We start from the raw sequence: 19954 nt of genomic DNA on the forward strand, positions 1-19954 counted from the left end.
TGGGTATATAGTGAAAGGCGTAAGTCCTTTTAAAGATTTAGAGCACTTTCATGATAATATTTTAGTAAGAAATCAAATCTCTGTGAGCATTGTCCTGTGTTGATCCTTTCTGGCATGGGAAAGAAAACTAGGGCTAGAATGACCTGAAAATGTGGAACGAATGTAAAATTGTCCAAGTAGACTGATGACACAGGACTTAATGAACATCCAAAGTACAAGTACTGAAATAGACCACTGGTGAGTATGGGTATTTAGAAGCCTGCAGAGAGAATGAGGCCTGTTTACTGTGCTTAACTTGTATACACAGCCAGAACTGTGAGCCTCTGAACCTGGGAGAGCCCTATTTCTCCATTAATTTGCAGCTACCTGCAAGTAGGCATGCCTTTGCACTGAAGTCACTTATGTGCATTATATTTCTGCATACATGTCGCAGCTGATGCTTATATATATAGGACCTGCCCTACGAACCACTTCTATGCGTCCCAGTCTATGCCATGTATATCTTCATAGGAATTGAGGAGATTATTTTAAAAGTTATTTCTCAGAAAAAAAGAAATTGCTTTATATTTGAGTGTTTCCAATGTCTCTCACATTATAAGGCCCTCTCAATTAATTTTTTATTTTATAATTATTTTTGCATTGTTTAAAAATAATGCCCATGCACAGGGTGAAAAATTCAAAGAGTGTAGGAGAGCATTTGGTTAGAAGGTAAGCCTTCCTACTACCTGTGTCTCCCAGTCACTCAGTTCCCTTCCTCACACTCACCCAACACACTTGCACACACTCACCCAACACACTTGCACATACTAGTAGCACAATATTCAAACAATTATGCACCTTTCTCCTTTTCATTTAACAGTATATTATAGAGATGGTTCATATTAATTCATTTTGAATAATTCATTTGAGTAAGAAAAATTAACCTAAAATATCTCAATTAATACTAGTTTTGGATGCTTATATAGAACATCATTTAACAAAATCAGTAATTAAAAAGGAGAGAGCCCTGGCCAGGTGGCTAAGTTAGTGGGAGCATCATCCCATACACCAAAAGGTTCAGGTTCCATTCTGGGTCAGGGCACATACCTAGGCTGCAGATTCGATCCCCAGTCACAGTGCACACGGGAGGCAACCAGTCAGTGTTTCTCTCTCATATTGATGTTTCTCTCTCTCTCCCTCCCTTCCTCTCTCTCTCAAAATCAATAAAAACATATTCTCAGATGAGGATTGAGAGAGAGAGGGAGAGAGGGAGAAAGAAAGAAGTTGGAAGGGATTTAAGATTTCATATGCCTTTTAAAGATCACCTTGGGAGCAACCTAATTCTGATTACAGCAATATGGTGGACTTAGTGTCTGGAGAAAATGAAAATTTCTGGATAAAATGTTTACAAACATCTTTGCAAATGCATCTCAGCAGGCAGGAAAATGGGTGAAGATCTCAAAGTCTAGAAATGATCAGAAAACACAAATGCAGCAGTGTAAGGAGACACAGAGCTGGGATTGGCTTTGGGAGGACCTTGTAAGTGCTAGAAGACTTAGAGCTTGTGTTTTCATGGGCCTGAAAGGGCTCAGGAAACCAAGCCAGGGGCCCACGTTAGGTGGAGGGTTGGATCGTAGAACCTTACCTGGAGCTGCAACCCCCAAAAGACGATGCTCTCAATGAGTTAACTGGAAAAATCCCAAACAAGATAGTGAACAGAGAAGCTCTGTTAGGGATGCTTTCCTGTCTCAGACTTCACCTCGGTGGAATGGCAAAAACTATTTCCCTTTGAGAATTCAATCAGAAGCACATTCTCATGCAGCTTTGGTATCAGAATTCACATTAGTTGTGGGGCCTGAAACAGACCGAGTGTGAATGGTGTTATGTTGTAGTACCTCCAGATGACCTGCAGCCACAAATGTACGTCCTCTGTGCAGAGATGACTTTAAACCCAGCCCTCAAGAATTCCCACAGATGAAGATCCAAGGAATATGATTTCCTAGTCAATATCATAAAAAATAAAAATAAATAAGTCACCAAAATCCAGAAGAAGCACCAGACAATAGAATGAGGCCTACAGAGACTACAGATATTGAATTTATTATATAAAGAATTTGATGTAAGAATGTTAATATAGTTTAATAAGTAAAAGAGTCTCAAAAGTATTTTGTAGGAACAAGAAAATGACCAAGAAGATCTGACAAAGAAACAAAGAGAATTTCTATACAAAAATAATATATAATAATTAAAATTTAAAACTCAATGAATAAATTAAACAACAGATAAGACAGTGAACTGGAATATAGATCTGAAGGAGTTACCAAGAATGCAGGTGGATAGGCAAAGAATGGCAACTATATAAGAGAAGTTAGGAGACATCGAGAATGGAGTAAGAAATCTAACAAGCATCTAATCAAAGTTCCAGGATAAAAAGAATGGGAGAAAAGTAACATTTGAAGCAAATGCCACAGACATTTCATTAAGAGGTAATAAGAAAGTTTAATGTAGCCTGGCTGGTGTGGCTCGGCGGTTGAGCCTCAACTTGTGATCCAGGAGATCAGGGTTCGATTCCTAGTCAAGGCACGTGCCTGGGTTGCAGGCTCAATCCCTGGCAGGGGGCATGCAGGAGGCAGCCAATCGATGACTCTCTCATCATTGATGTTTCTCTCTCTCTCCCCCTCTCCCTTCCACTCTCTGAAATCAATTAAAAAAAATTTTAAAAACTGTAAAAAAATATATATTAAAAAAAGAAAGTTTAATGTAAAAGTTTCCTGTACACATGAAAAAATGTCAGGCCTCAATATTAATCAGGGAAGTACAAATTAAAGCCAGCATGAGATACTATTTCATACCCACAAAATCGGGGAAAAACCAAAGAATCAACAGTACTGTTTAAGTGAAAATGGGGAGCAGTGGAGCTCTAATAAACAGCAGACAGAAGAACAATTCAGTCCAATCATTTTGTTACCTGAAAATAATTTGTTGATAGTAGGGACTATGAATGTGGAATACATCCACCAAGATAAGTTTATTCATCTCTTCATTCAGTATTTACTGAGCACCTATATTCAGGAATTATCTTAGAATAAATAGTCTTTGCTCAAAGGATCTTAGGATCTAGGGGGCCAGATAATAAAAAAATCACACAAATAAACATGAAAGTCTAACTGCGGAAGAAAGGGACGTGTAAGAGCTGGGAAGAGTGGGGACTGGCTGTGGAGGTCAGGGAAGGCTTTTCTGAGAGAATGGTGACAGATGGGCCAAGAGGGAACAGGAGATACGTGGAAGAAGGCGCCGGTGGTGATGGCTGGGGCAACCTGCTGAGAGCGGGACCGACTCGTGCAGATGCGCTGGTGTTGCAGGCCCCCCTTAGCTGCACGAACTGAAAAGAGGCCTTGTGGCTGGAACAAAGAGAAGGGAGAATTGAGAGAGAGAATGTGGTGGAGGAGGGAGAGGAGCTACTGGTAATCAGACCAGCGGGGACTGGAGAGGGAGGCGGAAGCCAGACCTGGAAGGAAGGGCTTGGGGCAGTGGGAAGGATCTTATACTAGGACAGTGGAAGTTACGGACATGCTTTTAAGCAGGTGACTGAAATCAGCTGAATAAAAGACCATCGATTCATTATAAATTTCAAAATGCCATCGGGAAACGGAGTTAAAAGTCTCTATAACCACACTTCTCTGCTCACTTATATGTGACTGTGCCAAGAGTGGCCCCCTTCCCAGCCCCAGCAAGCGAGGCGCATGTGTGCTCTCAGGGTGCACGCTCGGCTCTGCCTGACTGCAGCCGGGATGGAGCCCCGGTGTGGGCGTCCTCCGCCGCCCCAGCAACAGCAAGCGAGGTGCAGGCCTAGCCGCCGAGGCGCCCGATGATGCAGGCAGCATAGCTGAACGCATTTACTGCCCTGCCGCCAAAGTAAATGATTTCCCCATTGTTGAGAGTAAAAACCGATTTGTCAGTAAATGAAGCAGATACGATACACAAGAAGCCGGGGACACTGTGTGGCGTCTTTTCTGCTGGTGACTGCACTCATTACAAAACAGCAGCCGTGGGGGGCCACGTTCCCGTCCTGAAGTTTCCGTGGTACAGCAAACTATTCCAGATTATCGGTGCCTGTGGCCCTTTGTAGTTCCAGTTTCTTTATTTTTAACAACTTTATTGACATGATGTTTGAAGTGTACAATTGGATAGGCTTCTTGTTTTAAATTTATTTTTCAATTACAGTTGACATACAATACTGTATTAGTTTCAGGTGTACAGCATGGTGATTAGACATTCATATAACTTACAAAGTGGTCATCCCAATACAGTCTGATAAGTTCTGAGACATGTATACGCCCATGAAGCCATCACCACAGTCAAGATGACGTATCCATCAATCCCCAAATTTCTTCCTGCTCCTTCCTACCCTGACTCTTTCCTCCTCCACCCCAAGCAACTCAAACTCAAGTTTAAAAAAGAATCATTTTTTTAATCAAAATTCTTGTGGACTTGTAAGGTAGTTGGAATACATTCTCTAAAAGGCCCTTTCTGATCTTTTATCCAATTCGTTCTAAATATCCACCATTCAGATGAAAGTCATTCTGTTGAATAAAACCTGTTTGTTTTCTCAGCAGTTTTAAGTCTTTGGGAAGAATTTAATTTTTCTAAAAATCTCTTGACTTAGGAGTGCTGCCGGGAAGGAAGACTGTAGTCTCTGTGGTGAGCTCCACCATCATTAATGTTTACATCCACCTTTCAGATCTCATTTGCGACGAAGAGGAAGGAACAGTTTCCACCAGGGGCACCTCTGTTCAGAGCATTGAACTTGTCCTCCCACCCCATGCAAACCATCATGGAAATACATTTGGTGGCCAGATTATGGCTTGGATGGAGACGGTGGCTACTCTTTCTGCAAGGTTCTTGATTTGGACTCTGGCGTGTGATGTTGGGGCCCGTGGGGAGAGAGTAGAAAGGGTCTGCGACCCAGTTATTGGGCAAGGCAAGGAGAAAAGGAGAGGATAGTGTTATCTTTTATCAAAATGAGAAAATAAGTCACTTACCTGTTTACCTTCAGATTGACCTGTCCTTTTGTTTGAAGGTGAATGTTTAAGTTCTTGGCTCAAAAATAGAAATGAAATGACAGTTCTCATGTTGATCTTGTGACATTGCAACTTGTAACAATAGTTACGACAAAATAGATGCAGAGTAGAAATAGAAGACAGCCTTTACACTTAAAAATAGTCAAGTCACAAACTTTTTTATAGGCAATTCACAGTTAGGTCTGACCTTCAAAGGTTTGTTGGAGTCATTATGGCCAAAGGATTAACTGAAAAATAAGAGGAGGAAGAGGGAAGAAGTTGGAAGAATACTTTCAAATGTGCCTCAGTTTTAAAAGAGGTCATTTTATTCTTAGAACATGTAGGTAACTGAGCTGCTTTAAAGAACACATATACTCTGAAAATGCATTCAAACAAGATTTGCCCTTCTGACAATTTTTGTAACCACTGAAAACTGTTAGGTTTTCTTTTCCCAAAACTACAAGAATTTTATTGTTAATGTGCCTGTAGTCATGACCATAGATAGAAACCTGTAGTTCTCCTTCTGATAAATTATGCACAAATAAAAGAGAGCTTGATTTCAATGAGATTGTCATCCTTAGTGACAATAAAGCATTTGAACCTGTTCTATTGTAAAGCTTACAATGTAATTAACTGCGGCAAAGTCTGTTCACTGAGTGTTGGCACAATTCTCTAGAGTAATTGAATGACCACAGTGGGGATCTAAAAATGTAGAAAATAATGGAATTAACTTTCTGAGATTAAATATTCTTTATAGATATTTAAAAAGTTCGCACATGCAAAAATTGTAAAATGTGTACCTCGTAGCCTTTCAGGTTTTGCGCAGCAATCTAGGTAATTTTTCTGGGAGGAGGGGCAGTGAGTCCTTTGATATGTGGGCGGATCAGTTAACGGTGAAGCTGAGGAACTGGCATGAGTGGCACCAGCTGGCAGATCTCTTCACTGTGCCCCCTCCACCCTGGGAGTCGACGCTTCCTGTGATTATAGTCATGAGTCACCAGGATGAATATAATCCTCAAATTAGAATGGAAGACATTACTGGCTCGTTTTTGGGAGGGACTTCCATGGGGAGCAAAGCAAGGGCCAGGACTGTCACCACAAGAGCAGAAGCGCCAGCATCTTGGTAAAGACCCCAGGGCTTGGGGACATGGTACATCCCCAAACATTTGCAGGCGGTGTACAGTCCTGCCCCACTCTCAGCACCCGCGATCCAGTCATTTATTTCACTAGAGTTAAAAGAGGTTTACTTAAAAAGTACACTGAACACTGGTCCGCTGCGCTGCGAAGCGAGCGAATCGGCAGTTCCTGAAAAGAGTTTGGAGAATGATCGTTTCTTCTCTCTCCTTCCCCTTGTTTCACCAGCCGCCTCTGTCGAGCGCATCCACTTCTGAAGTCTGTGGACATGTTTAAGTTCCGAGGACCATCTACAGTTGGGGATCGTCTTGTCTTCAACGCCATTGTCAACAATACATTTCAGACCTGGTAAAGTGTGTTGGGGGCTCTTGGCTGCTATCAATGAATTCAAACACGCACACGAATATGTTTTTAAATTTTTATTTCAATCTGGAAGTGAATATAGGGACTCTTTTATAGTAACCAAGTTCCTTCTGTTTGTTTGTAGTTTTATTGAAACCTCACTAAATCTTCAAAATTCGTAGTCACACATGTTAACCCTGTATTCTGCTTGAGGCCTCCTTACACTGAGTAAATTGTGATGGGTTGGTTTTTATCTCCCATAAGAAGGGTGACTGTATGTCTCAGTTGACCCAGGATAGTCCCAGTTTATACCTGTCATAATTATTAACTCTTCCTTTCATTCTCAAAATAGTCCCAGTGATTATATGAAGTCTAAACCACTTTCCAGTTATTTTTATTACTCTTAATATACAATGAAAAGATTTAGTATTTTTTTAAATGTAAAAAAGAATATCTGTATTTCCTGCCCAATTTCAGTGTTTGATGCTTTTAATTACAGAATTATTGTTTTGAGGGGAGAAAATTTGACTTTGACACAATTTACACTCCCCATTACCAAAATATGTTCACGAATATATATATAAAGTCACAACCAGCCTTTTTCCCACCTGAAAGTGGGAAAGTAAAGTGGAAATGCTCTCAGGGGCTTGCACATCAGATCTGTTGACCTGGAGAAATGAGTTTTAACAGTTGCATAAATTTGCAGACGACAAAGAAAACTCCAGGATCCTCATTCTCTTCCTTGCTAGGAGGAGGCTGTGGTGGGTGGAGGAGGCCCAGGTGCTCTGGTCCCCTGCCCACCACCCTGTGTCGCCCTCTGCAGTGTTGAAGTGGGAGTGCGCGTGGAGGCCTTTGACTGCCAGGAGTGGTCTGAGGGCCGGGGCCGTCACATCAACAGTGCCTTTCTCATTTACAATGCTATTGATGATAGGGAAGAACTGGTCACATTTCCCAAAATCAAACCAGCGTCAAAGGTAAGTTATTAGCAAAATGGACTTTTTCTTTTTTCCCCAAATCACTTTAATCATTTGTTGAAATGATGGTGTTACCAGACCTGATTGCCAGGCTCCTGAGTCTCAATGTTATAGAAATGAGCACTGAACTCAGTACAAGATCAAGCAGGTAGAGTTTCTTAAAAAGAGCTTGTGCACAAGGGAGTTGACCAGAAAAGAGAAGTCGAGCTCCCCAAAGGGTTCTCGTGGATTGTTCAAGGGCTTGGGAATGAGAATGAAGACAGTTGTCCCACCATCATCATCTGACGACAGCAGTTGGCTCTGGGATAGTCACAGATGTTTTCCACGGTCAGTGGACCACTCAGAGGGCCTGTAAAGAAGGCTTGTGCAAATACTCTAGTTACCATTTAACCAACAAAACAATCATCTTGCAGAACACGATGTTAAGAAGGGATGTTACGGTCGGTCCGTCGTACATTCTTCCCTTTAAGGGTGTGGTCTCCTCGCTTTCTTACTGGAAGCGAGGAGACATAGTCAGGCCTCCGAGATGGAGTTCTTTCCCTCACGATGGCGCCCAGATATCACCCCTGGACTGTCTCAGTGGGAGCCCTGAGGGCCTCACCTCGCCTGGGCCACGAACAGCTGTTGGAAGCATATTACCTTCCTTTCCCACTCCTGACGCTCTTCCCGCCTTGTGGCCGGGCCTCTGTGTTCCACGGTCACGGTCATGGTCACGGTCACGGGGACTCCCTGCAGCCGCCTTAGTGCCAGTTCTCACCTGAGGGCGTTCTCACAGGGACCCCGGGGCCCAGTTCCTCTTCAATTGACTTAGGAGAGCGAGACTTAAGATTATAGCACTAAAATATTAGAAATTTGTTGATTTTACCTTGTGTTTTATTGAAGGATGATTTTAGACGGTACTGTGGAGCTATTGCACGCAAGAGAATTCGCTTGGGCAGGTAAGGGAGCTAGGTGTAAGGATTTGTGTGAAACCTTGCCTGACAGATTACGTAACAAAGAGCTGCTCTCTGGGTGTCTCCTCCCACACAATGGAAGAGGAGCAGGTCTGATGTTTCCTGACTGTGGAGGCTACTATGCTGAAAATTGTACTCATTGTTCCACCAGTAAAAGCAGCTTTTTAAACTGCTGATCTTAGTTCAACAAAGTGTGTGTCATAGTGACTGTTGTGTGCCAAATGCAGGGAAGAAAACTAGTGTTTAACCTTTTAACTTTTTTTCCAGAAAATATGTTATTTCCCACAAAGAAGAAGTTCCACTTTGCATACACTGGGATGTTAGAAACCAGGTAACAGTTTTATGAATTGAAGCTCTTTGTGTAAAAAAATCACATCATCATAAAAACAGAAATTCTTTTGTTTAACCGATTCAGGTTGTTCCTGCACAGGTTAGATGAAGAGGTGACTCACAGCAACCAGTCATCTCAAAATGAAGCAAAGCCAAGCTATCGGTAACTGGGTACCAACCAGTTGCTCCGCTGCCTTGTTTGAATTATAGGTACAGGCCTGAAGGGCAGACTCCGGGTGCTCTGCCATCAGATGCATTTGAGCACCATGGGACCTTGGGATCTTATGTCTTAGCACGATTTTTGCTGAATGACATGGCCACCAACTTGCATTTTTATAATGCAACAACAAAGTATTTGTTGTGTTAATGTTTTTGGCCATAAAATGCAAAGGGAAATACAAGTTTATTTATAAGTCATACTGAAGGGCAGTCTTGTCTTTGCTCGGGACACCAATTAAAATGACATTAATTTGCTAAGAGTACAGGCTGCATGTTACCTTGTCTGAATTCTGAATTAAGAGTTTAAGACAGCCCTGGCCAGTCTGGCTCAGTGGCTGGAGCATCGGCCCACAGACTGAAGGGTCGTGGACTTGATTCCCTGTCAAGGGCACGCACCTCGGTTGCAGGCTTGATCCCTGGCCCTGGTCGGGGCCCATGCAGGAGGCAGCCGATCCACGCGTCTCTCTCACATCGATGTTTCTCTTGCTCTGTCTCTCCCGCTCCCTTCCACAGTCTCTAAACAAAATTAATGGAAAAAATATCCTCCAGTGAGGATTAAAAAGAATGAAAAAGAGTTTGAGGCAGAAGTTGTTACCGTAGCGTAGTTCTAAGCTCAACATTATCACTTTGGCTCTAACAGCGTCCATTTTCTGAGCAGAAAATATTTGTTCACATATCTGTGCGTTGAACTCACAGCTTTTTAAATATTTGCATTTTAGGTATCCCTGAGTGATGACAATGTGAAGGCTTTCAAAAAGCTGGTGGCCAAAAGTGGGTGGGAGGTGACCAGTGCTGTGGAAAAGGTAGGCAGCACCCAGGTATATGCACAAACGACTCATTGTACATCACAAATACAAATTGTCAGATGGTGTATTATAGAATTATACACCTGAAACCTATATAATTTTATTAACCAAAGTCACCCCAATAAATTCAATTTAAAAAGTTAAAAAAAAATTGTCATGTGGCAGTGGTTCTGCTTGTGCTGCAGAAGGTAAAAAATATTTTTGGAAAAAACTATTTCTAAAAGTCAAGCCTTATTTCAGCCCCGTCTCTACTACTCCGCGCTGGCTGATTTGGGGTCCTTCAGTTACACCCTGCATGCCCTCACCTCAGTTCAGTTCTCATGTCCCACCTCTGTCCTCCTTTCCCTCTGCCCCAATCCCAGCTGGCCTTAAAGGCCCAAGAGAAATGCTCCTCCATGAGGCCACTCCTATCAGCCCTGACTGCAGGAACCTTTCTCTCTAGAAACTCCTTTAGTGATTGCTTGATTTGTCAATTAATTCTGCATTGTCTTGTGGCTTTTCTTCCACATCTACATTGAACTGATAAAAGTCTTAATAGTGATAGAATTTTTTACACATGGTCTTTCCCCCCAATTAGATTATAATCTTTTAGAGAAAGAAACCTGTCTTCTTTGTATCTCTTTTAATACCTTTTACAATAGTTTGTGTGTCATCAAATTTAAATAAACATGTATCATTTGGATTTAATTTTATCTAGTTTTAGAGGTATATTAGGAGGCCCTTTGAAGCTGATGCCCACGCTAACTAGACCGTAAGCTCCCCGAGGGCCGTCTTGCTCACCACTGTAGCCCCAGACATGGCAGTGCTGGCTCGGGAGATGCTCAATAATGCCAGCTCTTCTTGCCCGCGTTTCGGTGTGTGCTGTTTCTCACCTATTTTAGAGGCAGGCAGTGGGGTAACCATACTTTCTGGTGTTCCGGAGGCAGCCCTCGCTGGCCCATCATGATTATTAGCCGTGCCTTGCTGTTCCCGTTCAGATAGTAAACACTATGGTCCCCAACCCTGAATTCAAAGCGAACTCAGGTGCTACTTCATTGATTCTTTTCACCCCTGACTTTGACCTCCTCTGTGTGTTTCGTTCTGGATTGTTGATTTTTTTTTAATTCCTCACCTGAGGATATTTTTTCCATAGCTTTCTAGAGGGAGGGAGGGAGGGAGGGAGGGAGGGAGGGAGGGAGGGAGGGAGGGAGGGAGGGAGGGAGGGAGGGGGAGAAGGAGAGGTGACTTCCCTCTGGATTTAGGCCAATGAACCATGTCTCCTCTGCTGCCCAGGGGGCAGAGTGAGGTGCACCCATGCTGGGTGAGTCTCAGCCACCAAGCCGAGCCCTGTGCCTGGTTTTCCTTCCATTTGGCAAGTGCACCGAGCTGACACCATGTCCCCCTCTGTGGGCTCTGTTGAAAGCAGGCTTGGCGGTGAGGGCAGCCGGAGAGGTGAAATGACATAAGCAAATGTCCGCTTCTTTCCCTCCTGAGCTGCTCTTGCTCAGTTTCTCATTTCTTCCTTCTTTTCTTGAAGATGCTTATGTTGAAATAAAGGTTTTTCTCCCTCACAGCCTGACTTCTCCATCTGCTTGATTCCTGCAGTGAAGTCTCAACCCTATGTTTGTGTGTCTTCTCCCAGCTTGTTGCCATGGGAATTATTAAGATGGCAAATTTCAACAGTAACTTCCAAGCACCCCGAAGAAGATGGAAATGTAAAATGGGCAGGAGAAATGCTTAGTGGAACACGTGCCTCTGATGATTGGCAAAAGCACACTAGAAGGAGAGTTCAGAGTAACAGGGCCACATTGAAGTCTCAGTATAAGTCAGATGGCTCCCCAAGACAGGCCCCCTCTTATCTAAGGAAGGATAAGCATTAGAAAGAAACTTAGGAACTGGCCTGGCAGTAGGATGAGCCCTATGATTCCCTAATGAGAGGATGCTTTGTGCTGAACAGACATGGTGCTTCCGTGGCCCCACCGAGGTTGAGCTGGCTCTGGAGGTGGTCAGTTACTTCCTTGAGTCACCTCAGCCCAACTGAAGGCATACCTGACTTATTTATTTACTATTTATTTATTTATTTTAGAGAGAGTTATTTATTTGGGGAAGGGAGGGAAGAAAGGGAGGAACACATCGACTTGTTCCACTTATTGATGCATTCATTGGGTTGCTTCTTGTATGTGCCCAGACCAGGGTTTGAACCTACAACCTTGGAGTATCGGGACGGTGCTCTAACCAGGGCCATACCTGACATCTTGGCAAAGTGCCCAGGCTGTAGCCTTGGCTCCAAGATCTCAGCGGGAGATGTGGCCTAGCAGTCTGATGATATTTTCTGTTGCTTCTGAACAGAGGCAGGGAAACATCATAAAGAGATAAACAGAGAAAGGCTGTTTTTTATTTTTTTATGAGAAAAACTATTGCACAGTAATTAAATAACCCACCTTCAAGTCATATATTGTTTGGAGGACATGGGAGTACAGCATCCCAAGAGCTCTAGACAGCCAAGAATTTGAAGTGAAATTGCCATCATTTGGCTTCATTGTTACCTGGGAGCCAAGATGCCTTAGCTATGTAGTGCCATCAGCCTCTGACTACATATATATGTCTGGGGTGTTTTTTTGGTAAAAACATCCATTTTTCTTTTGTAACTTATTTTTCTTGTATTATCTTTTAGATAAAGATACATACTCTGGAAGAACATGATATTTTATCTGTTTGGGTTGAAAAGCACGTGGAAAAACCAGCACAGTTGGCTTATCACCTCTTGTCCGACTTTACCAAGCGACCCTTGTGGGACCCCCATTATGTGTAAGAATAAATTTAACATATTTTCTTAATCAGCTCTGACATCATGGAAAAGATGACCTCCAGACTGCGGTGCATCTCCGTTGCCCAACATGTGACCTCTTGTTTTATTAATGAAAGTATGTTTTTTAAAGCTTGCTCTGCACAGAAAACAGCATTAGGTGCTATTAAGAGACACAAAACCAAATTATTATCATCACTTATTTACCATCTGTATTGAGTTGACATGCTTTACCCACATCTGTTGCAACCCTGCCAATAAGTCTTCAAGTTTGATAGTGTTTTCATTTAACCAGAGAGGTTGCCAAGATTGTGCAGCAATAAAGAGATGGAACCCAAGTTGGAGCTCAGGTCTGTTAGGCTCTGGATTCCGCACTCTTGGGCTTGAATGCACAGTCTCTCTGCTTTTGAGGAAATGATTATCGAATTGTTCTTCTCACTACCCACTCTTGATATTTCATTGGCTGTTCCTTTTTTTTCTGTGAAGCAGCACTCCCTGGTGAGAAGTTGGGAGGGAGCTGTGTGAGTGCTGAGGTGAAAGGCATTCCTTCCCGCTCTCCCTGTCTGATCAGGGGCCTCTCCTCTCACTTCTGTTACTACCTGTCTCCTGCATCCCTAATTCAGTCTCCTCCACTCTCCCTCCTTTCCTGGAATATGGAGCTATGCACCTTGTCAAGTGCACTGAGAGGGACTGAGTGCACTCAGGCCACACCACCCTTCTCCAAGGAGCTCCAGCTCCTGGGCACCCTCGGGGCTCCTAGGACACCTTGCCGAAAGGGGAGGGTCGGTGAGGTGGCCCCTATTGTAAGCATTACTGTCCACTTCCTAATCTTCAGGAGGTAGAGGCTCACCTTTAAAATGGCTAAACCTCATTATGATTACCACCACGTAATAGACAATTTAATACCTTGAGAGTGAAACACCTCTGCAGCCGTGTGTTACATTTGCGTAGATGCCAGAATGATACAACATGGTTAATGCTCTCATAATAAAACACTCAAAGAGAAGAGACACTCCATGATTTTCTTGCATCGGTGTTTGTAGATACTCTATAAGTACAATGCTTTCAGTAGGAACAATGCCTAAACTTTGGTGTTAATTCTTTTCAAATGTTTCTCCCACTATTTTCTGTCACCTGACATTCTAGCCAAATTGAACTTGAATGAATGGAGGAATGAATGAATGAATTCTAATTCAACTGAACCTTTCTTATGCACCTACTACGATTCAGGTACTGGGCCAGATGTTTTCATTTAATCCTCACAATGACCCTATAGTTATTAGTATCTATATTTTACAGATGAAGAAAACAAAATGACTTGCCCTAACATAACATAGCTACCAAATGGCAACCTGAAATTCCAAGGCAAGTTGTTTGGTTCCAATCTTAGTGCTTATATACCATATTCCTGTACCTGAGTTCTTCTTGGGCTGTCCATATAATTCACTAGTCTTCAATATTATTACTTGATCCTACAGAGAGTAATTTTGTGGAAAACAGCTAAATGCTTTTCTCTGAAGTGTCAAGGCCAATGACTTTAGGATCAGGCAGCCACCATTCTCACCATCACATGCAGAATTATTTCTTCTGACAAAGCAGCTCTCTAAAGATGGACTTGGAGACATGACGCTGGCTTTGGAGGGGGGCTGTGTGAGCCGGGGTCATCAGTAATGAAGTAATGCAAACAAACGGAAGAAGCGGCTGCCTCATTCCATCATGCGGAAGACAACAGCCCTTCTCCGGCTGTTCTGTTTACACAGGTCCTGCGAAGTCATAGACTGGGTGAGTGAAGACGATCAGATTTATTATATCACTTGTCCTGGAGCAAATGGGTACAAACCCAAAGACTTGGTCGTACTTGTATCACGAAGAAGATGCCTTAAAGATAGGTGAGTGAAATTCAAGGGCCATAGCAATGTTGTATAGTACAGAGTAGACAAAAAAAGTTAATATGAAAATAAGGAAGTTAATGCAATCATTTCTGGTCTTGAATGATGTTCATCTGAACTTTTTCTAGATGTTCCTTTAGTTATCATTAAAAAAAGAAAAATCCCAAACAATCGCATATTAAGTGCCAGCTGTATGCAAAGCACCATGCAAGATTCCTAAAGCAGCTCCCTTTCCTTTTTCTCCATGCAGATGTGAAACTGATAGCAAACCTTTGAAACATTTCACTATCAGTAAAAAATGTAGTGAAAGCCAAATCAAATACCAGGGCTTGGTTTAGAATTTACAAAGCCTGATTGTGTTAGACATCCAAAATGGTGCTGCCTCCTAGGGCTGCCGATCAGTGTCTGCCCAGGGCTTCTCCGTGGGCATTGGACTTCTCCGAGCACAGTGCCCAGGTTCTCAGGAGAAGGGTCCCAAGAGCAAGTGCTCAAAGAGACAAGAAGTCGAAGCTGCCAGGACAGTTAAGGTCTACCCCTGGAGCTGGCTGGCATCATTTCTGAGGTCAAAGCTGGCCTGTAGAAATAATCCCACAGATGTATAAATATTAATGCACACGGATGTTCAGGGTAGTATCATTTATTATGGCAAAAGACAGAAATAAACTGAAGCTCCTTCTTATAAATTATGGTAGAGCCATGCTTTAGAGTACTGTGCCTGCATTAAAAAGAATAAAGTCACTCTAGAGGCACCTCCAAAGACTTAGTGTTAGGTCAAAAATGATTATATTTATGTAAAAATCTATATATGTGCATTTGCTTACATAAATGTCACATATTTATGGAAAGGTCTGGAGGGATACACACCAAAATGCTAAGAGTGACCGTCTCGAGGATGAGAGTGCACTGTGACTAGGGTGAACTAAAGGAAAACTTCTGTATTCTAGTCTGTAGGGTTCCCTATTGTTTGAAGATTCTTTAAAACAATGGGTATTATTTTTTCATTTAAAAAGTAGAGTGAAATTAAAACCCATTAGGGCATAATAAAACCAGGTTGGAGATTGGCTCCAGCTTTGTGGAATTCTGCAAAGTATACATAATTCTTAGGCAGAAAACACCTGTGGCCCTTATTACTATTACTATGACCTGAATGTAGCCATAGACAATGTCTTCTAATAAATTTCTAGTTATAGGAATTTATCTTCTAACAACTATTCTTCATTTCTCACAAGAACTTGGAAAACGTCCTTTCATCTTTCAGTAACACGTACACGGTAGCAGTGAAGTCGGTCATTCTGCCATCGGTCCCACCTTCTCCACAGTACATCAGGAGTGAAATCACATGTGCCGGGTTCCACATCCACGCTATCGACAGCAGCTCATGCACTGTAAGTTTAATGAAACACCTGCAGGTTAATTTGTTCCTACAGATAGGAGAAATTTGTTACTCATATTTCTTAATTAATTGTAATTCTGTAATGTGTGTCCACACAAGGGGAATCCTAAGGCCATCCTTTCAGATCCGTTCCAGAAGGTCCCCCGAAGAGTAGGGTTACAGCCTCCCCTATGCACACAAGATTCAGTTCTCTGCTTGAAAAAGCTCCATGTCAGTCAGAAATTAAAATATTGTATTTTCTTTTTGAAACAGGTATCTTATTTTAACCAGATTTCGGCTAGCATCTTGCCTTATTTTGCTGGAAATCTTGGTGGCTGGTCAAAATCCATTGAAGAGACAGCAGGTTCCTGTATACAGTTCATAGAGAATGCTACTGATGATGGGTCGATAAGCATATTTTAAGTGGCAAACTTTCAATAACCTGTAATTGATTTCCCACTTTTAATTCCCAGCACCCTTATTCCTAACACTTGGCAAGCTTTTGGGCCACTAAATAATTTAATATTGGCCTAAGCAAAATGCAGTTAAGAAGAGGTTAAAAACCAAAGTGCATCTCAGGTCTGAGACATTGGCTTGGACTAGCATTAAGAGAGCTTTAGAACTGTTTTAGATCATCCATGGCTCTTCTCCCTTCCAGGAGCATGGGCATTAGAAAACTGGCCCCCATATGCACTGTTGTGTTCTGTAAAATGGTACAAATTTGGCTAAAATGATCATAAACATTTCGAGGCTACAGAGGTGAAATGCGTTCTGTTTGAAATTTTATAAAATGTTATAAAATCAAAAATGATAAGTTGGCTAGTTGATTAATAGTGTGGGATTGTTTCATGTACAGCAGGTCTCTGTATGTCAGGAGGATCTGACAAGATGTATTACATGTTTTAGAGCTTTAAATTAGGAAGACATTAAAGCATAATGGGAGCCAATCAATTTTAGTAATAGGAGCTACTTTACTAGTGTCATTTAACATATATTCAAGGTGGCTGACCAATTTAGTATCTACTGCTATATATACACATGAAAAGTACCTGCAAAATGTGTTATTGCAGAGAAAGAGAATATTAACTGAGCTCTTCTTTCATAACCATTACATTAGCACTTTATTCCCTAGACTTCGACAGTCATTATTCTACTGTCTGTGATTTGCGTTAACTCATAAAATGAACCAGCATATGTTAAATCAGCCCCCTCTACAGGATAACTTTTAAGAGTTGAAGGACTTCTCCATTAGAGTTTAGAGCACTTAAGAAGTTAGATACATCCTGCTGTTTGTCAAATCTCTACCTCTGCTCAGCAAATCTTATAGCTGTTACAAATATAATCAGTACCTGAGCCCTTCCAATCAACTCCACCACTATAACCTTGGTCCAAAACACGAGTTTCTCTCACCTGGATTATAACCTTTCTGTTTCTGTTATTGCTTCTCCCTTTACTCCACTCTCAACCCAGCAGCCAGATGATGTCATATTTCTTCTCAAAACCCATCAACAATTTTGCATAGCACACAATAAAAGCCATCCCTTTATAATGGTCAGTAAGGCTCTGCGTGGTATATTAGATTATTTTTCAGAAATTTTCACTCCCTCACCACCATCCGCACCTCCATGAATGGAGTGTCTTCTTGACCGTGTGACTCATTCACGGAACATTAGCAGACATAACGCAGCCAAAGGCTTGAAAAGTGTTTTTGCAAATGGACTTGCCCTCTTACATCTCTGCCACTGTCATGAGAAAAACATGTCAGGGCTAGCCTGCTGGTCCCAGGAAAAGGAAGAGACGTGGAAGAGAGCTGCCTCGTCTGAGCCTGGCTTAGATCAGCCGACCCGAACCACACTTCATATAATAATGTGATCAAGGCCCCACATGGGCTTGAGATGAGCAGAGCGATCCAGGTAAGCCCCTCCTAGATTTGACCCCCCAGGCACGAGCTAAGTAAAGGTTTGTTACTGTAGTCTTCTGAGATTGTGTGGTGGTTCCACAGCAGCAACTAACTGATACAGCTATAAACGATGACCCCCTAGCTACCTTTCCCACTAGCTTATCCTTCACTCTTTTCCAGTCATATTGGCCTCTCTGCTGTTTTTCAACCACCCAGGCACACTCCTTCCTCAGTATAACTGCATTTCTCTATTACCTCACGTCGAGATACCCAAGGCTTACCCCCGGATACCTCCCTTATACCTCCACAATGGGATGTTATGGATGAACCTTAAAAACATTGGTAAGTGAAGGAAGCCAGTCACAAAAGACCACATCTTTCTGCCCCTCAAATATGGCAAGTTCTCTCTTTAGGGGCTTTGGCTAGTCCCTCTCCCTAAATGCTCTGCACCATTCTCTTCACAACTGGTTCCTTCTTGTCATTCAGATTTCAGGAGAAAAATCTACCCCTGCCCCCTAGGCCTTCCCTTGATTATCTAAAGTAGATACAGTCATTTGCAACATCTTGTTAATTCCCTTTATATCACTTATTCATTTAAGTCACTCAACAAAAGTAGATGCTTCTGTGTGCTGAGTACTTCCCGGGATATGCTAATAAGCAAGTCAAAATTCCTGCCCTGATGTAGCCTATAATCTGGTGGAGGGACAAATAGTGTTAGGTAGGGATAGAAATTATGGACAAAATTAGAGTAAGAGAGAGACTGAGAAGTTCCTGGGATGAGGGAGGAGCTACTTCCTATGAGGCTGGTCATAGGAAGTAGGCTATTACGCTGACTAAAGCAAGCCTGAAGGAAATGAGGGAGGGTTGACCGTGGGGCTGGGAGTGGGGAATGCCAAGAGAAGAGCAAGTTGAAATTCAAGCCTAGTGGCTTGGAATATAATTGTAGCAAGAAAAAGGCAAGAAGGGAAATTAGCCTTCTGGGTTTTTTGCCCAGGGGGAAGGGAAAGGTTGTTTAAAGCCATATTGAGTTTGAGGTGTAAGTATAACATCCAAGTAGGAATGTCCAACAGGAAAGTGAGAATATGAGACTGAAACCAGGGATATTAGGGTTAGAGATTAAGGAGCCAGCCATAGAAAAGTGAAAGATAAGCTTGTAAGAAGAGATGACATTTTCAAAGGACTGAAGGAAGAAGAGTGCCAACCACTGAGTCTAAGGGGATTCAACAAAATATTTTTGAGACTAATAAAATATCCCTTTCTGATATTCTGATATTTCTGGTATGTATTTTTCCTGTCTTCTCTCCGCTTTTCAGCCCCGTTAGAATGCAGGCGGCCTCATCTGTCTCATTCACTGCCACAATCCCACGTGCCTAAGAGAGTAACAGGAACAGAGTGGGTTCTTGGGAAATGATAATGAATGAATAAAAGTTTGTTTTCCTCTTCAGGCATTTTTAGCTAAGAAAATAAACATCTATAATTCCTTTCAAGAAATACACAATCTCTCAGGATGTCAGAATTTGGTGAATTCCTTTGACAAATGTCCATATACTTTTTTAATGTTACATTTGTACCTGCACTTTATTTCTAATGATTTCACTTATAGATCATTAAAATATAACCAAAATAACCCAAGGAAGACAAAATGGTCACTAACATTTCTGCATCAAAGGCTTTATGAAAACATTAGACTTAACTTGCAGCTGACAGGCTGGACTCTCCAGAGTCCTTTGCTCCTCTTAGGACGAGTGAAATAAATCTGGGTGTGTTCAAGCTAATTGACTAAGGCAGCATTGCTGTCTTTTTCCAGCTGTGACTTGTGCAGTTCCTGTTAAATGGCACCCATTTCCTTATGCTTTGGGATGCTGAGCCATATCCTGTCCTGCTCTCCTCTCTCAGTGAAAATAAAACAACAGCTATTAAGACTAGAACTGTTGAGTTGTGCAAATATTAAAACAGAGAAAAGTGTTTCTTTTCTTATTTGGTAAATATTTTGTTTTTGAAGCATCAGTAACTAATCACAGCTGTTTCCTTTAGTTACAAATGTACCCAATCAGGTAAAATTCCAAATGAAATACACAATCCATCAGTCATTGCATTATATAGTACAATGGGAGCCTTAAGCCTCGTGAAATATATGTATTAAGTATGCATGTATTCAGCAAATCAAACAAAGAAGCTAATGGGTCTCTGATTAGTGTTCTAACTCTATTA

The 19954-nt window shown here is 42.0% G+C and overlaps 1 protein-coding gene across 3 annotated transcripts in view; it reads left to right on the forward strand.

The window, feature by feature from the left end:
* The window catches only part of ACOT12 (acyl-CoA thioesterase 12), a gene marked incomplete at its 5' end in the record, with an annotated part of 36427 nt that extends 17494 nt beyond the window's left edge, over nucleotides 1-18933 (forward strand). The window contains 10 exons of one of the 3 annotated variants that reach the window (XM_081132585.1): nucleotides 4721-4877; nucleotides 6402-6521; nucleotides 7339-7489; nucleotides 8372-8427; nucleotides 8710-8773; nucleotides 9711-9794; nucleotides 12451-12584; nucleotides 14343-14471; nucleotides 15730-15856; nucleotides 16117-18930. In XM_081132585.1, the coding sequence (XP_080988711.1) occupies nucleotides 4721-4877; nucleotides 6402-6521; nucleotides 7339-7489; nucleotides 8372-8427; nucleotides 8710-8773; nucleotides 9711-9794; nucleotides 12451-12584; nucleotides 14343-14471; nucleotides 15730-15856; nucleotides 16117-16266 (1172 nt within the window). In that variant the 3' untranslated portion in view covers nucleotides 16267-18930. Of the gene's footprint in view, nucleotides 1-4720; nucleotides 4878-6401; nucleotides 6522-7338; nucleotides 7490-8371; nucleotides 8428-8709; nucleotides 8774-9710; nucleotides 9795-12450; nucleotides 12585-14342; nucleotides 14472-15729; nucleotides 15857-16116 lie in introns of all 3 variants that reach the window. The other 2 variants (XM_081132587.1, XM_081132586.1) reach the window with 2 other exon arrangements.
* Between the last annotated feature and the right edge of the window lie 1021 nt (nucleotides 18934-19954).

The sequence above is a fragment of the Miniopterus schreibersii genome, assembly GCF_964146895.1.
Source record: "Miniopterus schreibersii genome assembly, chromosome: 3".
In the NCBI taxonomy this organism is placed as follows: Eukaryota; Metazoa; Chordata; class Mammalia; order Chiroptera; family Miniopteridae; genus Miniopterus; species Miniopterus schreibersii.